The following is a 23,589-nucleotide window of genomic DNA, read 5'->3' as shown; positions in this document are numbered from 1 at the left end:
ATTCCGCCGTTTCATTTAGGAGTTTCTATGGCCGCCTCCTGACTCCATCATCAGACCAGTTCAATGGTACCATAACTGTAGGCGATGTAGGTCGATGGGTGAACGTAGGTGATAAGATGAAATGAAAAGTCTAGGTAGGAATATTGAAAATGCGGCGCGTCCGGGTGTGCGCACAAGTACGTTCGCAGATCACGAGAGTTCGACGACGAGACGACTGGCGGCTCTCGGCCGCGTGTGTGGCGCGGTGAGCCGCTAGAAGCTTCTGACCATAAAAGGATAGAGGCCTCCGGCCAATCAGCGGGCCGCATTGCTAACGGCTAGCTTGGAATGTTCTAGGCGCGCGATAATAACATTACCTACGCGCGCACCCAAATTCGCTTCTTATTATTTAATGATCCAAAAACACATACACACAGTGTAAGTTCGACATAATGGTCAATAACAGTGTACATTATTATTATTACGATGTAAATATACTCATAGGTTATTAAACATTCATACACATTTAGTTAATAGATCCCAAGCTACGTAAGTTTACTAGTTATTTAAGGATTAAATTAAGGAGAAAATTAAAATTTATTTATTTTGGTAACATAAAAAAAATCTTATGTAGGTAAGTACTTATTTAGTGGCCTTAATGGAATGATGTTTATTCAAAAATTCGTTAAAATACCTCTGCGCTTGCAAAAATCTTTTATTTCAAACGTAGCAACGAAACGAAGCAAAAAAGTTGACCGCGCTAGTGTTGTAAGTAAGAACCTCGAGTCTTAAAAGTCTTTGTTTCGAGACTTGAGTTTATTTTTAAGACTTCACATGAATCATTGAGCCTTCCGAGTCCTTTCGAGTATTTTAAGTTCTTTGAGCTAGACTGAATCATGACATGAACTTGAGTTGGTGTATACTAATAGGCAATAATTAGTGATTTCATATCATCATCCGTGTATTATATCCTGATTGAAAATAAAATAAATCGCACTATACAAATGTAATAATATCAATCAAATTGCATTAAACGCAAATAATCGAATCAAAAGTATCCATCTAAAGACTGACGATTTTCTTAATCAAAATGTTAAAACGGTCCAATAAAATAATAAACACAGTCCTTATTCATTGCTATTTTATTTTCTTCAAACTTTTAATAAGTAATATTCCAAGACTCGAGTGTCGTATCGTACAACACTAGCCGGCACAGCAAACGAACTTGTCGCCGCCATTAGGCCTCAGCCTCGAACTTAGCGGGCAGCGGGGCGGGAGCGGCGGCGGCGCTGGAGCGGGGCGGGCAACGCAGACCCGTTCTCGAAACAAGCGGGCAGCTCGCGCGGCGCTTTAGCGGCGAAGTGTTGTGTTCGGGGTTGTGTTGTCGAGATATTTGTTTTTATTCGCAAACGAAATGTCTGAACAACGGCGACAATTTTATTTCGATTCAAATTTATTCCTAACGTTCGATTTATTATGGGCAAAAGAAGGAGTGCGCTGCCCGCTCGTTGCCCGCTCCCTCGCCGCTGCCCGCTCGTTGCCCGCTACCGCCCCGCTGCCGCCCCGCTGCCGCGCCGCTGTTTTCGAGAACCGGTCTATTTGATTTTACGCATAAGATCCTGCCGCTCCCGCGCCGCCGCCGCCGCCGCCGCCCCGCTGCCCGCTAAGTTCGAGGCTGAGGCCTTAGGCCTCAGCCTCGAACTTAGCGGGCAGCGGGGCGGGAGCGGCGGCGGCGCTGGAGCGGGGCGGGCAACGCAGACCCGTTCTCGAAACAAGCGGGCAGCTCGCGCGGCGCTTTAGCGGCGAAGTGTTGTGTTCGGGGTTGTGTTGTCGAGATATTTGTTTTTATTCGCAAACGAAATGTCTGAACAACGGCGACAATTTTATTTCGATTCAAATTTATTCCTAACGCTCGATTTGTTGTGGCCAAAAGAAGGAGTGCGCTGCCCGCTCGTTGCCCGCTCCCTCGCCGCTGCCCGCTCGTTGCCCGCTGCCGCCCCGCTGCCGCGCCGCTGTTTTCGAGAACCGGTCTATTTGATTTTACGCATAAGATCCTGCCGCTCCCGCGCCGCCGCCGCCGCCGCCCCGCTGCCCGCTAAGTTCGAGGCTGAGGCCTTAGACACGTGCCGCCGGCCGCCGGCTAGCGCAATGTACAGTCACCAAAATAAAATTAAGAAATGCAACAAACTTTTTTTTACTATTAAAATTAAAATTGTGTTTATTGTTAAATCATAGGTACATAAGATAGGTCATAAATAAATACCAAGTTGGAACGGAAATGATTCGGAAATTTTATTTAACTAATTAGGTACCTACCTACCTCATCTACTTTTCTATTGTAATAGAAATGATGACATTAACGATTAATTTAAGAATGGACTTTGATTTAGGATAATTGGAATATCAATACAAACAAATTGAAGAGTTTTATTTGCTTCAATAGTCTAATTTAATGTTTCTACATAAATTGACTAGGCCATTGAATTACCTTCACAAAACAATAAGTTTGATTAATTTTTAATTATTATCTGTTATAGGATATTTTACCATGAAATACTCAACACCACAATTTAGATTCGAATCAATTGAAATCGAAAGCAAGCAGATAAAATAATAAATAAATAAGTTTATTTTTTGTCGACTGTACGCCTATGCCAACTTTTCGGCTCTTGCTTTGGCGACGTCGGCGTCTTTGTGTCAACAAAAGGCGTGCGGCTTGTCGGCATTTGTCGGCGCGTGCGCTTTGATTTAATTCAGTTTTTGACTAGCTTTCTTGTGTGAAGGTGCGTTTTGTAGTGCTCGTGAAGTGAACTATGACGCACAGGTGCACAAATGCAAATAAATTTACTAAGACGCGCCTTAAAAATCATGGCCTTTGCTGGTTGATTTTTCGATGGTATCGTGAATCCATTTTACTGTGATCAACATAAGATAATAAGGATAGACAACGATATGAGAGTAGGCCTGCAACATTGAAGTGATAGCTCGCCCAATCAGTTGATCAGCTAATCGGCTATCAGCTGTGACGACTGCTGTGAGGCCTGTGAGTTGTTATGACGTGAGTGTAAACAACAAAAAAGTGTGCAGTGGTAGTGATCGTTATGTGTGTTGTGTCTCGTGTTCCTGTGCAGAATGAATACACTACAGCTTTGTTGTGTGAGTAAAAAATACAGCATGTTCCATTATGTAAGACGCATTGAATTTTTATTTTTGCCAGAAAATGTAACTTTGTAAAATCATTATAAAACACATACCTACTGAAAATTTGGTGAACTTGTTCAGTGTACCGTATAGATGCCCCCATTAAACGGAATGTAGCTAGTTTAGAAGGACCCTGTATAGCCTACATTCAGGCACCATCAGTTACATATTCATACAAATGAAAGGCAAATCTAATAAGATAGTAGGTAAATTAGTTTCATAAGTAGCCATTTTAATTAATAATATTTAAATCTAGCTAACTTGTACCTACTCTAGGTGGCCATCTTCAACAATAACATTGCATTGTCATCGTACCTACTTACATAAGTATACCATACAGCTTAATCGGTTGAGAACTGAGGTGGAATTGTGTAAAGCAATCGTAATCATTTGACAGTTCATAACGTACGGTACGATAAAGTCAGTTATACAAAGCGTTTGACAGAATAATCGTACGTTATGAACTGTCAAATTATAACGATTGCTTTACACAATTCCACCTCTGGTCTTAAATTCAGTTGTAAATAAATAAAAAAATGCATTTTAATATATCGTTGCGTTAGTGATCTGATTACAAAAACTGTTGCTTTGGGTTCTGGAAGTTCTGGAAGCCCGAACGTACTTGTCAGAACGCGTTTTTCAGCGTGCCTGCTGTATCTTTTTGATAAATAGTAGGTACTGGATTAACGATTAACGGACTTAGGATACTTTAACGGAAGTTAACGAGTCCGTTAACAATTTTTAAAGTTAACTTAAAAGTTAATCCGTTAATAGAAATGTTAACTTCGTTAATTAACGATTAACGGATTAACGAGTTAATGCCCAGCTATGGAGTGTGGGGTTGCCAAGTAAGTGCTGGAACGGTAGGGGAAGTGGACTGATATCCTCCTACGGGAGGTCGGAAGACTGCACCGGAAGTTTCAGCGAGGGAAGGGGGCGGGGGGCAGTCTAGGTTACCTTATATTTATCTAGGTATGACCTGTCATAGAATTGTAGCCTAAAACCAAACATCTAATATTAGAATTCAATGTTTTAACATTGTTTTCGATAGAACATTTAAGAAGTTAATCAAGTTAATCAAATTAATGATTATTGATTAATAATTAACAAATTAATCATGATTATGATTACTTTTTTAATCATGATTATTTTAATCAGGATTAATTTAATCATAATTAAAATTAATCAAATTAATTAATTGATTAAAAAATTAATTGATTAGTGCCAACACTGAATGGACGTCATTTGACTGAAACGAACGAACAACATTGGACGAATGGATGAGTAGTACGAATATGAAATTTTCAATCCTTACCCAATCAATTCTCGATTAGTGCTACTAAAACTGCATGTTATTACACATGCAGTTTTAATTTAAGTACGCCCTTTTAACATTTATATTCTATGTCATATTTTTATCTGTCCTGAATGATATTTTTTATCTAATAAACTTAATCCTATTCGATAATATTTTCACTACACGATCATATTATTAAAGAGGAGATCTAAAGCTTTTGTCTAGTTATTTTAGTCAGTTTTATTGAAAGCTTTTATATTGAAATGGGGAATTGAAATGGGTTTATTCACACTATTTACTTATTTATCATACAATACGCAAACATACATGAATGCCGAAATTTTGGTTAAAATTGAATAAAAATTTTAGACAATTCATTGGAATTGGAAATTCAATTAACGATTAACGCCCGTATTCACAAACATTACTATGAGGTCTCACAGTGCGCATCGACGCACAGGGTGACACATGAACCGATCACAGAGCTCTATTCAACGCTGTGCGTTTTTTTTTTTTTTTTTTTTTTTTTTTTTATGTGATAGGAGGCAAACGAGTTTGATTTGCTGCTTCACTTAAGCAAGCATCGTTTGTGAATACGGGCATGAGTATAGAAAAAAATGTTAAGTAAGTATTATTATTCGGCATAATCAAGCTTATTAATCTCGATTATGACTTAAACGACTAACCGCAGTCACAGAAAACGTTCTGAAGTGTTAGTTTCTTATCAACTTATCCTTAAGATAACGGATCTTAATAAAACCTCCATCAATGTCGCCCTCAGTCTCTCCATTAACTTGACTCTATTAAGCTCTGTTGTCTTTCGACCGCAACCGCTATATTGTTCAACAAACTTAGATCTTAGCTCTCAAGGGTATTTCAGTAACCGATATTTTAAAAAGATAAAGTTATTGGTTTCTGTCGAGTTATATTTTTTATATTAGAAACGTAAGACCATTTTTATACCTAAGTATTTGTATTTTTTTTGTGTGGATGTGTTTCAACATTGTTAGATATTTAGCCTATTAAAGCAGAAAAATGCCGAGAGAGAGACCGTAATGTTATGTAGGTATGAGACTAGCTTTATATCTGCTGATACGCATTTCAAAGTTTAAACTAAAAGCATTAAGTATTTCAAACTTGTGAATAATTAAATTTTAACTGTCAGAAACAAGCTTGCATATTAATCAGGATTGTGATGTATACGTCTACTTAGTTGCTCTTTCAAAATAAGGCTATTATTTGACAGATGTAATTTAATCACTTTTAGAATCTCTACCAAAATCTCTGTTCCCAGATGGCTACTAAGACCGTTCGTTGAAGATTCTAAATATGACGAAAAAGTTTACTAAACATAAAGAAATATGAATAAGAAAAAATAAATTAGTAAAAAAGCAAAGAATAACAGGAACATTATTTGTACGGGGTTCCGTGAGCGCACAGTGCGCAGAAATGCGTGTCCCGCGGACAAAAGGCGTGATGATACGCTTACTTTATCGGCAATTTGTCCCGTGTCGCTCGTCGGCGCATTGTGCTTATAATTCACTCGAGACAACCCTTTGTAACAGGACGTTGAATAATCACCTCTATAAACATACGGTAAATAATAAAAAGCTACTTAACAGCCCTAATAATACGGTCGATGATCGTTTACTTGCCTCTATGTATATAAAGTTTAGCTAGCTAAATTAAGTGTTTTTTTTTTCGGATATATTGTGTTTGCAATTAAAATAGAGTAAGTTATTATTTTAATGAGATCGTAATGACTTACCCATAAAATAAACGGAGGTGCAGTAAATAACAGGGAACTTACCTGAAAAGATAAAAAATAACATTATACAACCATTTATTCACATAAATTACCCATAAAGCCAGCGTAGTCTCGTTTGTAACAAACTATTAGAAATATGAGCTTAAACTATCTCTATCATATTCAAAATTTACTATACACACTTTGAAAATGTAAAATATAATACGAGTACATAAGCACATAATATTTTTTCGCAAAAAGTTTTTCGCACAAAATTGTGAGCACATTTTCGGTATTCAGATTTTAAGCTCCGAATAACGGTGGGATCCTTTAATTTAAGGCTAAATGCTAGCAATAGTGAACAGAGCGTTCCATTGTTTGTAATTAGGATAGGTATACAAGTCTAAACGCCATCTACTTAGTAAAACAGCCGGCGCTGCGAGTGGAATACACGGTGTATTACCCCGCCCTTATTATGTTGTGGTGCAAGACACAAGCGGGTCTGTAAATGAAACAGCGTTAACCCATAAACTAGGAAAAGAAGTTTTGATTTTTTTATGTAGTTTTCGGAACTTAAGACCCAAGCGCTAAGGCTCAAAATGAAGTGACGTCTAGCTTGCATCATTTGAACGATAATCTCTAGTATTTATTTTGAATTAAATTTTACGTAAAGTTAGATCTCAAAGAATTATGACGTGGTGAATCGAATCAGGCTCGAAGTGAGTTTATATTTTTTGCGTTTGTCCACAAAAAAGATACTCAATTTGAACCTGATTTGATTTCGTAAAGACAACAATACTGCAAATAAGTCCAACCTTGAAAACTGATAATACGTATTGTTACATTTTCAATTAGCTGATACAGTTTGATACATAGCTTCTTGCATTTTTTACATTACTAGCATTTACTCAATGTATCAATAAAATACAAGCTTGCCAATGTATGAGATGTTCTCAGTGAAGGTCATCAAAAGTCACAAAAAAAACTCATAAAACTCATTTATTTCTGCAAATAGGCTTTTAAAAAGCACTTTTACACGTCCCAGTATTAATTCTACCACTGCTTCAGGACAATAAAATCTGCTTGTCGTCACAAACTTAGACCGCACACTAAGCGTTTAAGCCGCCACGTTAACATGCCGCTGCGGTGCGTTTCTCTTCTCTATCATGAATATTTATATCAGTGCCGCATCAATGTACTGCGATATTTAGCGCGCGTCTATACGTGAGGACCGTTTATTTTTAATTGCTCACGGCACGGGGCTTATCTTGTTAAGTCTCGGTGCGAGGCACTGTCCCACTGTGCAATGATAAATGGGACGGCGCGATGCATACAAAATGTCGAATTGCAATACGCTTCCGTGACTGCGGGGACAAGTGGGCCTGTAATTGGTTAAGGCTTTTGGTAAGTTGTATGCTAATATTTGCCGGTGCTTATCTTCTTTTCATTTATACCAGCGTATCTTATCCCAAGTCATATGCGTTCGAACTCTTAATTCTTTAACTATTTAAGTAGCTCTGGTCAGTTTGTGGAAAGGTACCTACATTGTTGGATAGATAGATTTTTAAAAATTTTGTTATACTGTTTTGACCTAAAAAAAAATCACCCCATATAACTAAAACAAACCACGAGTATATTCACGACTATATTTCAACGTAATACACACTGCAGCGAACATTCGGAAAAAACATTTCCCATTCTTTAACCGAAGGAATTCCCGAAATTCGCACTGTGCGAATCTGGAACATTCTAACACAGTACATGCAATCAATTCTGCACCTATCTAAACCGAACCTCAGTTTCAGTAAAATCGGAACGCAGTAAAACGAATCCGGCTGAAGTACGGTGACACAGTGCTACCGCGGGCACATTTTGACCCGCGCAAAAAACCCCAGAGTTCAACAGTTGGAAAATCGCCAGTATGACTGAGCAAAAAACACGCAAGCGATTCTAGTCCCTAAGGAGAAGAGAGAAGTTAATAGATTTCATTAATTAACCCGTTCACTGGACCGAGTGATTGCAATACAGTCCCAAGATAAAAAGTGACAATTCGCTCGCCCGGATTTCGAGTTACACCTTTTTACGTATGGGACGCGACTCGGTTAAGCCGCTTAGGGATCCGTGGGCGGATCAAACGCTTGTATAGAAAACCAAATGAGGAGAGCAAAAGGGCAAATAAGTAGATGATTACCCGATTACGAAAACGCGGTTATTTCGTATGTATTTTTTGCTTCCCCCTTCGAAATTGGAAGCGATTCGAAATGACTTGTAAAATACGCTCGTCGTTTTGTTGGGGTAAGGAAGTGAATTATTTAAATACTGTTTGAGTATGTCAGATTGGGGCTAATAGGTTAATGCCTTTTGAGAAAATAAAATTATTTTCCGCATACTTTTTCATCTGTTAATTTCTATACGAACGAATAATAAAATAAATACATGAATAGGAGATGATCCTATTAGCAGTACTAGTACTGCATCAATAAATATAATTCACACATACAAATAGGATGGTCAATAATTGTGACATATTAAGGCTGAGTTGCACCACCTTATTTTAACCGTAAAAATAACAATATCCGGTGCTTTTTGTATGCAGTTTGACAGATTGTTGACGTTTTTTAAACTGTACTTGGCAACATTGCGTCGTACGCGTATCTCCTCGCGACGCTCGCACGGAGCTCGTAGTAACTACGCTGCTACGAATGAGTAGTGCTATACTATGCTACGGTGACTACGGATCGCTCATACTACGAAGATGTGTTAAACTGATGGCGGTTATTTGTTTTTGTCTCGAGAAGAATATTATTCTAGGTACCTAGTACTTTAAATGAAAAAAAATCTAAGTTACACAAGAATAGGCACACTGTGAAAAAAAAGCAGGAACATCGCAACAAAACTTCCGATCCTTTTGTTCGGATCCTGTTCACGCTTGACCAGTTCGTTTTTCCTTTTTCCCTAAGCCTGTCGGTTGTACGTTAAGTATTGCCTTTTACCTGGAATAGAACTGAATTAAACTTTATAAAGCGTTCTCAGTTGAAATGTGGCTGTGCTCTTTGTGGCTTAGATCCTTGCATATGATAGTTTATACAGAATAATAGTTATTCGGTTTATTCTTTTCATTCTTTTGAAATGCTTTTACCTTCTCACCGTATTCACAAACGATGCTTGTTCAAGTGAAGCAGCAAATCGAACGCATAGCGTTGAATAGAGCTCTGTGATTGGTTCGTGTGTCACCCTGTGCGTCCACGCGCACTATGAGACCTCATAGTAATGTTTGTAAATATGGGCGTCATTCTCTTTCGGTTCGTTCCCACGGCAATCAGTTTTGGGGGATCCAGTAATGCAGGAACTGGACTGTCATGTGAACACACTTATGTATGTGTGATAGAAATTCAAATTACAAATTCGAACGAATCTTTTTTTTGCGGGACACTGCAAATGGGACATTCGTGTGAACGTTAATATGAAAACTAGCTAATTAAACGGGATCCTGCAACAACAATACCTTAACAATAATTATAACAGTTCCTGCAAAAAACGAGATAACTCTGTGGGCACAAGCCCTTTGATTAATACTGTGTGTCTTTATGAATCGAAGACTCAAACAATTTGATCTCAATAATGTGAGATGACACCAAATACATATTAATAAAATAACATTTTACTACAAGAAAGCGCATCGATATTTTTGTTTGATTTGTTAGTTGATTGTAAAAATATTTTACTTTATGATATTGTCCACCGAAATCTTCTTTCAATATTGTGAGTAACAAGAAAAAATCCTTTGACACTGAATATTCTAGTAAGTAAATAAACTTCTAAAGATATTTTGTTTTGATCTTACATTGGAAGCATGTTTAAATTGATTTATCATTTTCTTTGAAAGTATTGTTCCAATAACTCTTTTTATTATACTTTTTGTCTACGCCCAAGCCCTATGGATTTCAGTACACAAAAGAAAATCCTTTAGATTCATATTATCAGAATATAAAGTAACGATTGAGCTACTTTTCAGTATCGGCTAGTATTTCCATTGGTATACAAACAGACTTACAAAACAATACCTATTGTTTCTTTTGACCAGATCTTACTTAAAATAAAATACCGTAGACGTATCAGGTTAACAACTGTAGCGTCTTTATTGGCTCTGTGCACGATTACAGCGCCAACTAGCGTCCACAACTTTGTGGGCTCTGTCACATTGACATTTAGGTCGTATATTTGTGAAAAAATATCGAAATGAAAAAATAACAAATATTTTCGACTAATAAATTGTTGTTATACCACGATTTGGGTGGAAAATAAGTTTTGAAATCATTTTGGTCATTCAAATGTAATGAGGTAAGTCCAAAAAGTGTGTTTAATTTTGATTGTGTCAGGGTTTGTTTACTTCATTTATAGTTGTAGTTTTACAGTAAAACGAAAAGAAAAAGCTACTTTAACGGTTTCATTATATAACAGTAAATATATTTAAATGTTCCTGTATCGCTAGTAATAAATTAAATATCGTTTTCAGATCGACATGAGTATTGTTTTGAAGACCTGGGTTTGTGATGTTACAATATCAAATTCCAACCACAAACCGTATTTAAAGGAAAGTTGTTGGTATTGGCTGGACAAGTCCAAGATGTAGAAGAATTAAGAACAGAACAAGGGCAGAGTTCAATAATTCACGCTCTCATCATAAGGCAAACATCTGTGCACAACAACTACTGTTACTCATTTTTGTACTACCACGTTGTATAGTCTAGTTATTTCCAAATTGTAAACGGCTATTAAACCAGCCCCATCGAAATACAGTCCACTCTTTTATTTAAGTTCCCAGTAGGACCCTTTTCATGCGATTAATTAATGATATTAAAATGTATTATGTAGAATCGCTTTGCCATTTACAGATACATCTGATGACAGAGCTTACATTATTTCTACTTTTGACCAATATGAGCGCTGCGATAGATTAAGTTACCCTCACCTAGTACTTCGCACCCAGCGAATAGTGAATGTGACACTTACGATTTTAACATACGAAAATGTCTGATGTATACTTGTGACTACTTTAAGATTGAGGTTACTATTAATAATGATTTTTGAGTGAGTTATCAGTGTAGTTTTAAAAATGTAAATACTTATTATATTATTTTCAATTTAGTTTTAAGTTTCAATCAGTTGCAATCAATCAAATAAAATATACTTCTTTTTGACGATGACGAATTTGAATGTTCTAGTTTATTCAAGTTGGATTAACGTAATCGATATGTTTTATCCCATCAAAGCTGACAATAAAAATACCTGAATGTATGTGAATAAAAACTGGTTTTTAATAGATTTAAAAGACATAAAACGAAATCCATTAAATAAACCTTTCAGTCACCATAGAGACTGAACTGAACCAGACTTGATTGAAACTATACTATTCTGAAACAAAAAACGGATTAAAAATAACTGTAAACGGGCGGACTAATTCAAAGGGCCGGCGGCAGAACGCTCACACGGCGGCAATTTCAAACGAGCAGACTCAGAATATTTTTTTATTATACGGATACTATTATAGTGCTACGTGTCCCGATGAAAGGAATGTATTTTTTCCGTTTACGGTGTAGGGTCTGTGTATTTTCGAAGTTTGTTCGAATTTTAACATCTCTTATGATCACGTGACTCAGTTTTTTAATTAAAATATTTTACTAAGGTTTTGATGACGTCAAGGAACATCTAAATATATATAACTCAAAGGTGACTGACTGACTGACTGATTGACATAGTGATCTATCAACGCACAGCCCAAACCACTGGACGGATCGGGCTAAAATTTGGCATGCAGGTAGATGTTATGACGTAGGCAGCCGCTAAGAAAGGATTTTACGCAACTCCACCCCTAAGGGGTTAAATCGGGATCCACGCATACGAAGTCGCGATACATACTAGGTATGTCTAACTGATCATGAATGACAAGTTTGCGAAGTAATGTTTCGTGGTATGAAGTGTTGATTATGGTTGTATAGTTACGAGTAGGTACATGGCATTTATATTATTATTTTCTCTCTTTACTATCCTTCTATAGCTAAGGAGTATTTTTTAAATATGTAACCTTCGAATTAACTACCAATTAAAATTAATGCCTACGTCATAAGCGTGCCTTAATTTTAAGATTTTGTTGGCTAGCAGGCATTAGGCTAATATAAAATTAATTTTGGTAATTACTTTTGAACTTTCACGTTACATTAATAATGCAAAGACGTGTTAGATTATTGTATGATGTAGCAAATGTTACAATTTAACGTCTAATAAGTTCACCCACGTGAATTTCTGTTTGGCCTAGAAATACTCAATATCCATAAATGCTATTCTGATGTATAAAGAATCATCAAATCATTCAGTACTTTTCACGTGAAAGAGTTATAAACATACATCCAATCCATCGCAAGGGAAACGCAGCGTGAGACGTCCATTTACAAGGTGGACCGACGACACCGTAAAGGTAGCAGGGAAGCGCTGGATGCAGGCCGCTAACAATCGATCAACGTGGAAAGCATTAGGGGAGGCCTATGTTCAGCAGTGGACGTCCTATGGCTGAAATGATGATGATGATGATGATCCAATCCATCAATCCTTACCAACTTTCACATTTATATTATTAGTAGATTTTTCATTATTGAGTAGGTTTGTGTGCCTATACGTTGTGTAACATACGCCGAGTATTATTATTCGTTTCCATTTTTTGCGTGAAATTTATCGCTTACGAGTCGCAACTCACGCGTCGAACTCTACGTCACGTAAGCCCTAAGAAAAAGGTTGGCACGCTATTTTAAGCTGTTTTCACACTAGATGAGAGTTTATTTTATATTATTTACTAATAACATATGACAGAAAATGTAATGCTTTCGCACTCTTTGCTGATTTCAAGGTGTGCCAATGCTAGGAATTTTTATAGGTCGCCAAAATTTCTGGTATGTTCCCTTTGAGAAGAATTATTGAGAAGACTTGTTATGAATATTTCTGTCCTAAGAAATGTATGGAAGAACGGTACATTATTAAGCACCATAGAGATTTCGTAGAAAGCGAAATCCTTCAAAATGTAAAACAATACAATGTTAGTCACATAAACAAGTCATAGATACATTTATGTCTATACCTACTTGGCACTAAGATATAACAATTTGCCTAGATCAGCTTAACATACAAGCAACATAATTCCCATGACGACCTGTAAACGCCATGCGTCCATCCTTATTTATGGTCCAGAAGATCCCAGCTCAATCATAACAGCTCAATTTGCATCAGGTATCCAGTTGATGCCACGGTGATGGAATTTGATCAACAGGTTGTCAATTATGCAACAAGTCTGCGAGCACTAACGGTCTTCAGATTCTAAACTAGACTTGGATGATCAGGTTTCATGGAAGTTACTGGTAACTTCCAACCGCATCGTATAGGTCGCGCAACGAAAGTTGAGGCAAGCATTTACTCACACTGTTGTAATATTTTAAAATAGAACAGACTAATCCGAATATGCAAGACGTTAGCGCGGCAAGATTATACAGATATAAATATTTGCTTGTGTTGTTCAACTCTTGTTGCGCGACTTATAAAGTTATGTAAGAAAAAGTTAGGACGTTTTAAATCAATCAAAAGGTTTCAAATGTAAATTACATACTGGCCGTAATTCCTGTTTCGCGAAAAAAGTTTTCAAAATGTTATTCCAATTAACAACTTTATTACCAAAGTACGAAGATATTTCGATTTGCATTTGGGAGGCATTAGGTTGTTACGCAAAATATGTTTATAATTAGATGTCACATTTCACCTTATAATTGATTACACGTGATTTGCCTTACCACCTTGTTACGAGTGTATTAAATATAACATGTTTACGCAGATGATATGTTTTGCTTTTCTCGTGTTTTCTTGTTTCGAATAATTTACCTACATGGCAATTAAATCTCCTGAGTTACCTGATTTCTATTAACTTCTCGTTTTTATAGGCCTTACGAGTATTTTAACTTGTTGCTATGTAGTTACAATAACGTATGTACATAAATAAAAAGCTGTATATTTATTTCGAAAAACATAGTATAAGCATCCTACTCGGTAGACCGAGGTCGTGGAAAGGATCTAAATGCGGGCAGCGCAGCACTGGTTGTAATGGAAATCCTAGGGGCAGACCTTTATCCAGCAATGAATGACACTACGTTGAATGGAGAAGTTGAAAATGCTTGGTACCTAAAGAGATAAAAAAAATACCTGTTCCAGTCATAAAGATCAATCACGCATAAAAACTTCACGTCGTAAAAACGCAATGTGACAAACACTCATTGGGTATGAGCCTTAACAGCTGTCTATCCATCCACATCTCTCGTCACGTTCGGGAACAGTTGTTTCCAAAATCATTGGAAAGGCCTTTGTCCAGGAGTAATCGACGCTACGTTGAAAGAAGAAGTTATTGAAAATGCTTAGTGTCTAGATAAAAAATACCTGTGCCAGTCATAAAGATCAATCACGCGTAAAAACTTTACGTCGTAAAAACGCAACGTGACAAACACTCATTGGGTATGAGCCTTAACAGCTGTCTATCCATCCACATCTCGCGTCACGTCCGGGAACAGTTGTTTCAAATGTTCCTCGTAAACTTGTAGAATCGTGAGAGGCGTTTGCGAATTTTTATTTCCGAAGAATTGCTAGCGCTTATACGGTAATGTTCGGTAAGTTCGTGTCATGCCCTATAAGATTACACTTTATTGGTATTGACTTAGTGGCGGTTTTTGGAGGAAAATCTTTAGCGAGCACTTGGGGCTTTTTACTTTTTTATCATAAGATTTTTTTTAATTATGCCTTTTTATACGTCCCAGATAAGCCCTGAGACTGCTCCAGGACAAATAATATGGCCTCATTCTGACAAGAAATTCTATGCCTACCACACATTCACATAAATTTACGATTTCTATGTGAACTAATCGGTTTTCATACACTCTTTACTAAATTCAATGTAACTCGTATTATCCCAATTAATTAAGATGTATCAAATAATGACCCTCACGGTCATATTGCATAATTAAAAACTTGTAATTTCAAAGTTAAATTAATGAGTTTAAAACTCACTTATTTTTTAATTAATTGGGTGTAAAACCAGAAGCTAATTAAAAACCCTTCAAATATGGCACACGAACGCGGAATAAGGTCAACTCTCTTGGGCAGCAATTCTGGTATTGGTCGATAAAATAACATGTCGAAATGTGGCAATTATCGTAATTGACACCCTTGGTAGGTACCAATGTGGCCAGTATAGTACAGTAGGAGTCAATGGGTATCTACTTCTATAATTATACTACCCATGTCACAGCAAAAAAGAATAATTATGTCAATTCATATTCCACCAAAAACATTCTGTAAAAAACTAGCCAAGTCTCGATGGACCTGCTTGTTTATCTCTAAAAAGTAATGAAATCTAGACAAAGTCGTGCCAAGTCTATGGTTCTTTACTGCAATTTCTTTATTATTATAGTTAATGTTGTGTGACTTGGCCGTTGAAGGGTACAAAACCAGGTGGTCCATGACACCATTGCACCAATCTGTCGCCAGAACCGCTACCCATTGACGATGGAAAATTGCCACTTTGAAAACGTTGATTCAATAACCAGTCAAGTAGGCTTGATAAAGCTGCGTATTTCAATAATACTTTATGTATGATTATCTTATAAAGATTGTTCAACGGCCAAGTCACAATACATTAACTATAATAATAAAGAAATTGCAGTAAAGAACCATAGACTTGGCACGACTTTGTCTAGATTTCATTACTTTTTAGAGATAAACAAGCAGGTCCATCGAGACTTGGCTAGTTTTTTACAGAATGTTTTTGGTGGGATTTCACTTCTTTTTGTAGAAAGTGGCATAATTATTTAACGTATTTTCTTTTCAAATTATCGACATTTTTTGTACGATATTAAACACAAATAAACTAAACGACCTTTAAAATTGACAACAAAGCAGAAGTTGTTTTAATAACTTAACCTTAGCCAACCTCACCATAAACGAAATCAACGAAATTCAAATATTTACACAACATTCAACTTAATCGACGGGGGGATCTAGAAAGGAAAAATAATCTGGACACCGCGGTGCAGAAAAATGACGCTCAAAGTGCTAGCGCCATCTAGCGGTGAGCGGTATAGGCGAACACCACGGTGCCGGTGTGGCGCTAGTAGTATTGTTTATGAATGTGGTGTTACTCCAGATCTTCAATTTTCCTAGTTTTTATAGTTTTCCCTTTATGTAGTCATTAAACCCTAACTCTGTACCAAATTTCAGCTCTCTGAGTTTATGGGAAGTACTAGTTCTATTTTGATGATCATCAGTGAGTGAGTGTCATAAATGCGAAACTTTGTTTTCGCTTAACTTTGAAACTAAATGACCTACAGACTTGAAATTTTGGATTTTAAGTATGTGATTATAGCTTACTAGATAACGAAAATTTCAGCGTTCTGGTCTTATCCAAAGGTTCTCAAATAGAGGCCTGAAAATGCGGCGAAATGGTTCCAGTAAAGGATGGTACGGCAGTGTTTGCTACGCGCTCGACTTGGCGGGGGCACTGCCGTGCCCCCAGATGAAGCACCTACATGCAGATCGAACGTAAAATTAAGATACTATAACACTTTATTATTCACACACAACAAAGTGACAAATAAAGTGTTAAAGTATCCATCTTGTTTGATACTGATATGTAACTTAGGTTATTGCCATGCAAAAGCAGGTATTATCATTATAGCATCGCAATAGATATTTCTTTGAATTCTCGACCAATCTGCTGCAGCGCAGTCAAGTGGTGATATAGGCACTTTTGAACGATTTCACTCCAGCTTGTTCAAAAACCACTAGCTTAGAACTAAATGGCCACATAAAATCTTTTATTACAAATGTTATGGCTGTTCTATTTGTGCTCGTACAGTATGAAAACAATTACGATCAGGATTAATGAACCCTTCTGAAGGTTATTAAAACTTCGTTAAAATAACTCCTTTGAAGCGGTCCGATTGCGATGATTGGTGGGTGTGGAGTTTCATACTCAAACTATAAACGAGTTTATACATTAATAGCCGGGTTGGATGCGCGCCGTGATATACTTTATCGACGACAAAATGAATGGGCAAAATCGATAAAACGTCGTGATTTAACCGCTTATCGCGGCGCGCATCCTAGGCCTCTCTAGGTCATCCATGCTAGTATTAAGAATACGAAAATGTGGGTTTTTGCCTTTTCGCGCTTAAACCACTGAACTGATTACGTTGACAATTTGTTAACCCATCAAACCACAAGCGGTCGCATTAGACCGCGTAACAATTGATTTCTATTGTGTCTCGATTCGTGGGGCTTGAAGGGCCTTTTGGAAAGAAAACACTTTTATAGAATTTCTGTTGACTCAAACTCACGTAGGCGAAGCTAATTGATGTATCTTTTAAAAGAAATGATGCATTTATTTACGCTTACCTAATTTACCTTTTCTAAGAATAGAATCTGTTTGTTATCTGTGCTACCAGGAAAAGTGAAGCAAAATTAAAAAAACTGTGTCTCCGTAAAAACATTTTCCGGAAATTTTCCTCGAGTTTCACTTTTCTTTCGCAACAAACAATTGCAAGCGTCGATCCGGAACCAATTATAAAAGATAGAAAGAAAGAAAAAACATTAATTTCGTACCAAAATAAAAACAATACAAACAACATATAAAATACGTTTTATTCTCATATTACTTCATCATACCAGCATAATGGATCTGAGAGATTCTAAGGCCTTGTCCAGGAGAACGAATTCGCCGCGAATCCTACGCGCGTAGAATCATACTAGCTAGCAGCCAATATATTACGTCCATAAGACACGCGCGAGTTAAACATTCGCGCATAAATCGCGTCATACATAGGAACGCTCGTGTTCGCGCGAAGACATTCGCGGCGAATTCGGCATCCTGGATAAGGCCTAATAATTTCACATCACGTACGTCATTAAACAAGATTGACTAGACACTATTTAAGACTGATTTCTCAATATAGAGCTTATAAAGTCGAATTCCAAAAGCGTTCTCCAACAAATTCCTTCAAGACTTTTTCTGCTTCAGTAAATCAATGTAAGCTTTGAAGGCGACAACAGACGTCTTGTCAAAGTATTCTTATTAAATAACATCCAAATTTCCATAGCAATATAGGCATCAAAAGGAGAACACCCACTACTTTACTAACTTGTAGTAAATAAAGAAATCTTGTATTTGTATTTGTATGTGTATCAAGTTTTCCCGAATTTAAAATATTGCTGAATTTTTTTAGTCTAGTGAATTTTTTTTAGTAAAGGGGGAAGAAGAAAGATGAAAACCTTTAATTAAACTCACATTCTAGACAAGTCCGCGAAAAATCAGAACTAACAGATTAAATGTAGTTTCTGTTTTATAAAGTGGACTATTTTGAATTTATCTTCTTTTAAGAACCTATTCATATCATAAAGGTAGCAGGAAGGCACTGGACGCAAGTCGCTACCAACCAGGCATCATTGAAAGCATTGGGGGAGGCCTATTTTCAGCAGTGGACGTCCTATGGCTGAGATGATGATTATGATGATAAGAAGCTACTTTTCGTTCAACGAATAATTAAAAAAATTATGCCAAAAATGGTTAGCCAATTTATTACGGAAAACATCTGCCGACTGAAAATTGTCGAGACTCGCCCAATCTCACATATACCCGAATGTTTCCCCAATAAATCCAGCCAAGACAATTCTTCGGCAACAAAACAATTGCAAGCGTTGAGTCGAGACAAATGGCGTGATTAGCATTCTCGCCACCCCCTAAACGGGCGTTAAATAAAGAGGGAGGGATAGTTGGCCAGCTGACGATGTCTCTCTTAAACCGAGAACATTTAATTATTTCTTTCAGTGCTCTTTCTGGGGCGATTCTCGAACTGCTTTTTGCTTTATGTCTTTCAAAATTTCTATTGCATCAGCTCTCTTTGATGTTTAATTAATATCCACTATCTAGTTAAATTGCGTTACAAATACGTCACTAAAAGCATGTTTTCTTTTAAAATTGGTTTCAAATATTGAAATAAAACACTTAAATTGGGTGGCACCATACTTACTTACTTTAACAATAACGAACGTCAAAAATCTCCATAACAAAACACCGTGTTAGGTTATAATTACGGTTGAAGTAAGATTTTGCAACTTAGAAATAGACTTTTTTTCCCTAAAATGCAACTATCACCCGTATTCACGAACATTACTATGAGGTCTCACAGTGCGCGTGGATGCACAGGGTGATACATGAACCAATCACAGAGCTCTGTGTGCGTTAGACTTTTAATTTATACTCGTAAATGTTTCAAATTCCAAATAATACAAAAAAGCTCCAAATCCACCTAAACTCTGAGAAACTCCGAAAGCTTGTCGTGGGTCTGAACCGGAAATGTGAAGCGGAAACCGTGCCCCGGAAGGACGAACAAACATCAATACCCCCTTTGTTTAATAAGTAAATGACTTCAAAGAGTCGTCAGCGCTCGGGAAATCCTTTGATATATCGGGTCGTTAGTCAGACCATCTCCTTCTAGCCGATTCAGGTTGTTAATCGAGCTATTTGTCACCATCGCGTATCTTACGATTCGAGTTTCTCGAACGATTTCCGAAGAAATTGTGTTGAAAGAGATATTTCTTTGGTTGTTTGATATTGATTCTGTTTTGAAGTCATGGTATCTGTAATGTTTAACATGACTTTTATAATGTTGAATTATCACTTCACGGGATTTATTGCAACAATATCTATTTTAACGGTAAATAAAATATTTACCCTCCCGACGTTTCGGCTCGGTTGCACGAGTCATGGTCGCGGGCAGACTGAAGAGATGCGGTTTAAAATTTTATAATGTTGTAAGTTTACTTTATTAGCCTGCAACATCTTACTTTTATTACATCATCATTATCATTTCAGCCACAGGACGTCCACCTGAACATAGGGCTCCCCCAATGACTTCCACATCGCACGGTTGGTAGCGGCCTGCATCCAGCGCCTTCCTGCTACCTTTATCAGGTCGTTGGTCCACCTTGTGGGTGGACGTCCCACGCTGCGTTTTCCAGTACGTGGCCTCCACTCCAGAAAACGTCATCTTTACTACAACAAACGTCAAAAGTCTGTCAATCACAGGTTAAGTAAGATGGTGTAACTCAGCCTTACTTTATTTATACTCGTAGTAAAACTATTAACGAAGCTTCTTATTACTAAAGAGGATGTAGTTGAAGCTAGAAATATCGCTGAATAAATGTAAATATTTATCTTTTCTTTACAAAGGAGAGATAGATAATTTGCCTCATTTCAAATGCATTACTTTTGTAATTAAGGCAGTTCTTGTATATCAAACAAAAGCCAATTTTGTTACAATTCTATGAATTGTACGAGTATACATAAAATAATATTGTTTTAATTAAGAAGCACAATGTCCGTCTTTGTAGCAATTACTATAAATTATTTAATAAATATTACACAGTTTGCTAAGTGATATTTTTCAATAGTGTCACAGATGTTCTTAGTAGATTTAAATCAATGCATTTGTACACACCAAAACTACGGATTTTCAAAAAATACTAGTACCTAGCCTAGCAACATTGAAGATTATAGTCCACGATAATTTATTTGGCACTTTTATTACTGTGCTTATGTTATCGTAAAATCATATAAACAAGGATTATTAAGGTCCCAGTGTTTCCAACATTAATGAATTATCAAGTAAAAGATTGGTTTAAATAAATACATTAACAATCCAAAGCTATTTCAGCCAGTAAAGAAATTTCTCAAGGAAGCTACGTAGTATATTTTTTCCTTTTTGCTGTCTCAGCATAACTACTTAATGATATACCAAGAAACTAATTTCTAAGGACTAGTTCATACGAACGCGGAGCTTAACGTGGGACTGAAGTACGGTTTAGGAAAAGAAAAATGCAGGCATTTAAGACCCATCCTTTATCCTTTCTAGGAATGAAACTGTTCTGGGTTTCTTAGAAAGGTACTGTGCATAATGCTACACCTATTTATTTATCACAGCGAACCTACCAGAACCGGAATTAATTTCTGATGAATGACGATGTTTTTATATCAGAATTGGTAGCGCTTCGGCTACCACTTATGCTTTTACGTGTCAAATCATACAAATACAATTCATAAAATTTTGAGCTAAACTCTATGACGTGTCGTCTGTACAATGTATACTAATATTATAATGCGAAAGTAACTCTGTCTGTCTGTCTCGCTTTCACGCTGAAACCACTGAAAAGATTTTGATGAAATATGGTATAGAGATAGTTTTTATTCCGGTTTTTGAAACAGGGACGCGCGCGATAAAGTTTTTCTGTGACAGACAAAATTCCACACGGGCGAAGCCGCGGGCGGAAAGCTAGTCAGAGATAAATAGTTCGTCACACCAAAGGTAAAAATTTGACAACACATTCCAATAAAATTGTAATAAAGACGTGTTGCGAACTTATTGGCTACTTTCGGTATCACTACGAGTATTTGACCCTGTTAATTAAACGCATTGACACTCTACACGTCCTGCACCGAAACTCCGCATCAAGTTCCGCCAGTGTGAACGTACCCTAAAATGCTAAGCACCGAAATTTATGGCCACTTTGCTATCAACCTTCGTGCCGGTCTCTCGTTCATAACTGTAGTTGTTAACGATCAATCGAAGTGTAATGATACGTGTTCGGTGCCGCTTAACTATTCAACCTTGGCACAATTAAGTAATGACGGTAGACGTGATTTATGTCAGGTAGGTTAAGTAACGTTTCAAGTAGCCTATGGTTTGGATTTTGTGCCAGATATCTTTATTCTGGAGTAAAACATGACGGGACAAATTAAAGTTTTGTGACAGGAAATACAAGCGATCAATTATTGTTACACTCGTGGTATTCATAAATTTTTGCCAATACTATTTAATTTAATTATTGTAAAGAATAACTTTATTGATCTATTTTTCATCTCTTTCAAGCATGACCTATAGCAATTCGCCCTCGCTATGAAAGTTACGTATCTAAACCAGAATTAGGTAGATGTGACTCGTACATAACCTACGTCAATTAGCTACATTTAAAACAGGGTTCGAAAATATCCGATATTTATGATATATATCCGATATATATCGGATATATATCATAAATATCCGATATTTATGATATTTATCAGATATATATCTGATATATATCATAAGAATATTTTCGAACCCTAGGTTCGAAAATATCCGATATATATCCGATATTTATGATATATATCCGATATATATCGGATATATATCATAATATCAGATATATATCCGATATATATCGGATATATATCATAAGGATATTTTCGAACCCTGATTTAAAATAAATTATAAATATATTGCATATAATAAACCTATACATATACTAATGGTCGTGTATTTCTGTGAAATAAATGAATTGAATTATGTATTATTTCCAAAACGATCCTTGTAAATTCTTCCTTTGGATAATTTGTTATAATTTTATTTAAGTTCTTTTTCAGATATTTAAGGTTGCATCTCAGTATTATCTTTGGATCTTTATTCTACGAATCTACGAATGCTTAAGTCATTAACCTAATCTTTATTCCCACAACTATAATGTCTGTCCCACGCGTCAATATCAACTTAACCTCAGGTCTAAATTTAACCGATATTGTTGGCAGGTCTGCGACCGCCGCCGAGTGTCATGGCGGAGTCTCTAGACGCCGTGAAGGTGTCAGCAGTCTCTGGCGGCGAGGCGACACTGCCCTGTGACACTCGCTCGCCGCAGCCCACAGACGTGTTGCTGCTAGTCGTGTGGTATAAGGACGACGTGCCTATTTACAGGTAAGACTGTAACTATGTAGGATGATGGATACATATAGTATGTAATTGTAAATAATTTTTATGTAAGTTACTATTACTGACCCCGATAGCTGAAAGGGTGCATTTAACACTAAATGTTTCAAATATGAGATTTTTAAATTTCACGTTCCATTTCAACTAAAATAGAAAGACATGGGATTTGAGATACTCCCCCAATAAAATAATGAAAACCTAACATCATGGCTAAATAAGCTTATTTTATTGCAATGCAAGTGCTTTTTAGCAAATTAGCCTTGTTAGTAGAGGTTCATAATGGACTTATTTTTGTCTATACTTAGTATTAATTTCAATAAGCCGATTGTTGTGTAAACTTGTTAGGATTATACATATTGCGAAGGTGTTATAAAGGGGTTTTACTCAGGTAGGTACGAAACTACGGGCGTTGTATTCTGTCTAACGGATATAATTTTAAGATGAACGTACTAAAATTGCCTAGATACAATTTTTTTCTTTATAGTACT

General features: G+C 36.7%; 1 protein-coding gene across 1 annotated transcript in view; it reads left to right on the top strand.

Moving 5' to 3' along the window:
• Positions 1 to 23,589, top strand: part of LOC135073065 (nephrin-like) — a 185,764-nt gene that overhangs the window by 112,072 nt on the left and 50,103 nt on the right. Inside the window, exon 3 of the mRNA XM_063967080.1 lies at positions 22,927 to 23,089. Within this exon, the coding sequence (XP_063823150.1) occupies positions 22,927 to 23,089 (163 nt within the window). The remainder of the gene's footprint in view (positions 1 to 22,926; positions 23,090 to 23,589) is intronic.

The sequence above is a fragment of the Ostrinia nubilalis genome, chromosome 7, assembly GCF_963855985.1.
Source record: "Ostrinia nubilalis chromosome 7, ilOstNubi1.1, whole genome shotgun sequence".
Classification (NCBI taxonomy): domain Eukaryota; kingdom Metazoa; phylum Arthropoda; class Insecta; order Lepidoptera; family Crambidae; genus Ostrinia; species Ostrinia nubilalis.
The sequence above is the reverse complement of the archived record's forward strand: the minus strand, read 5'-3'. Positions and strand labels throughout refer to the sequence as shown.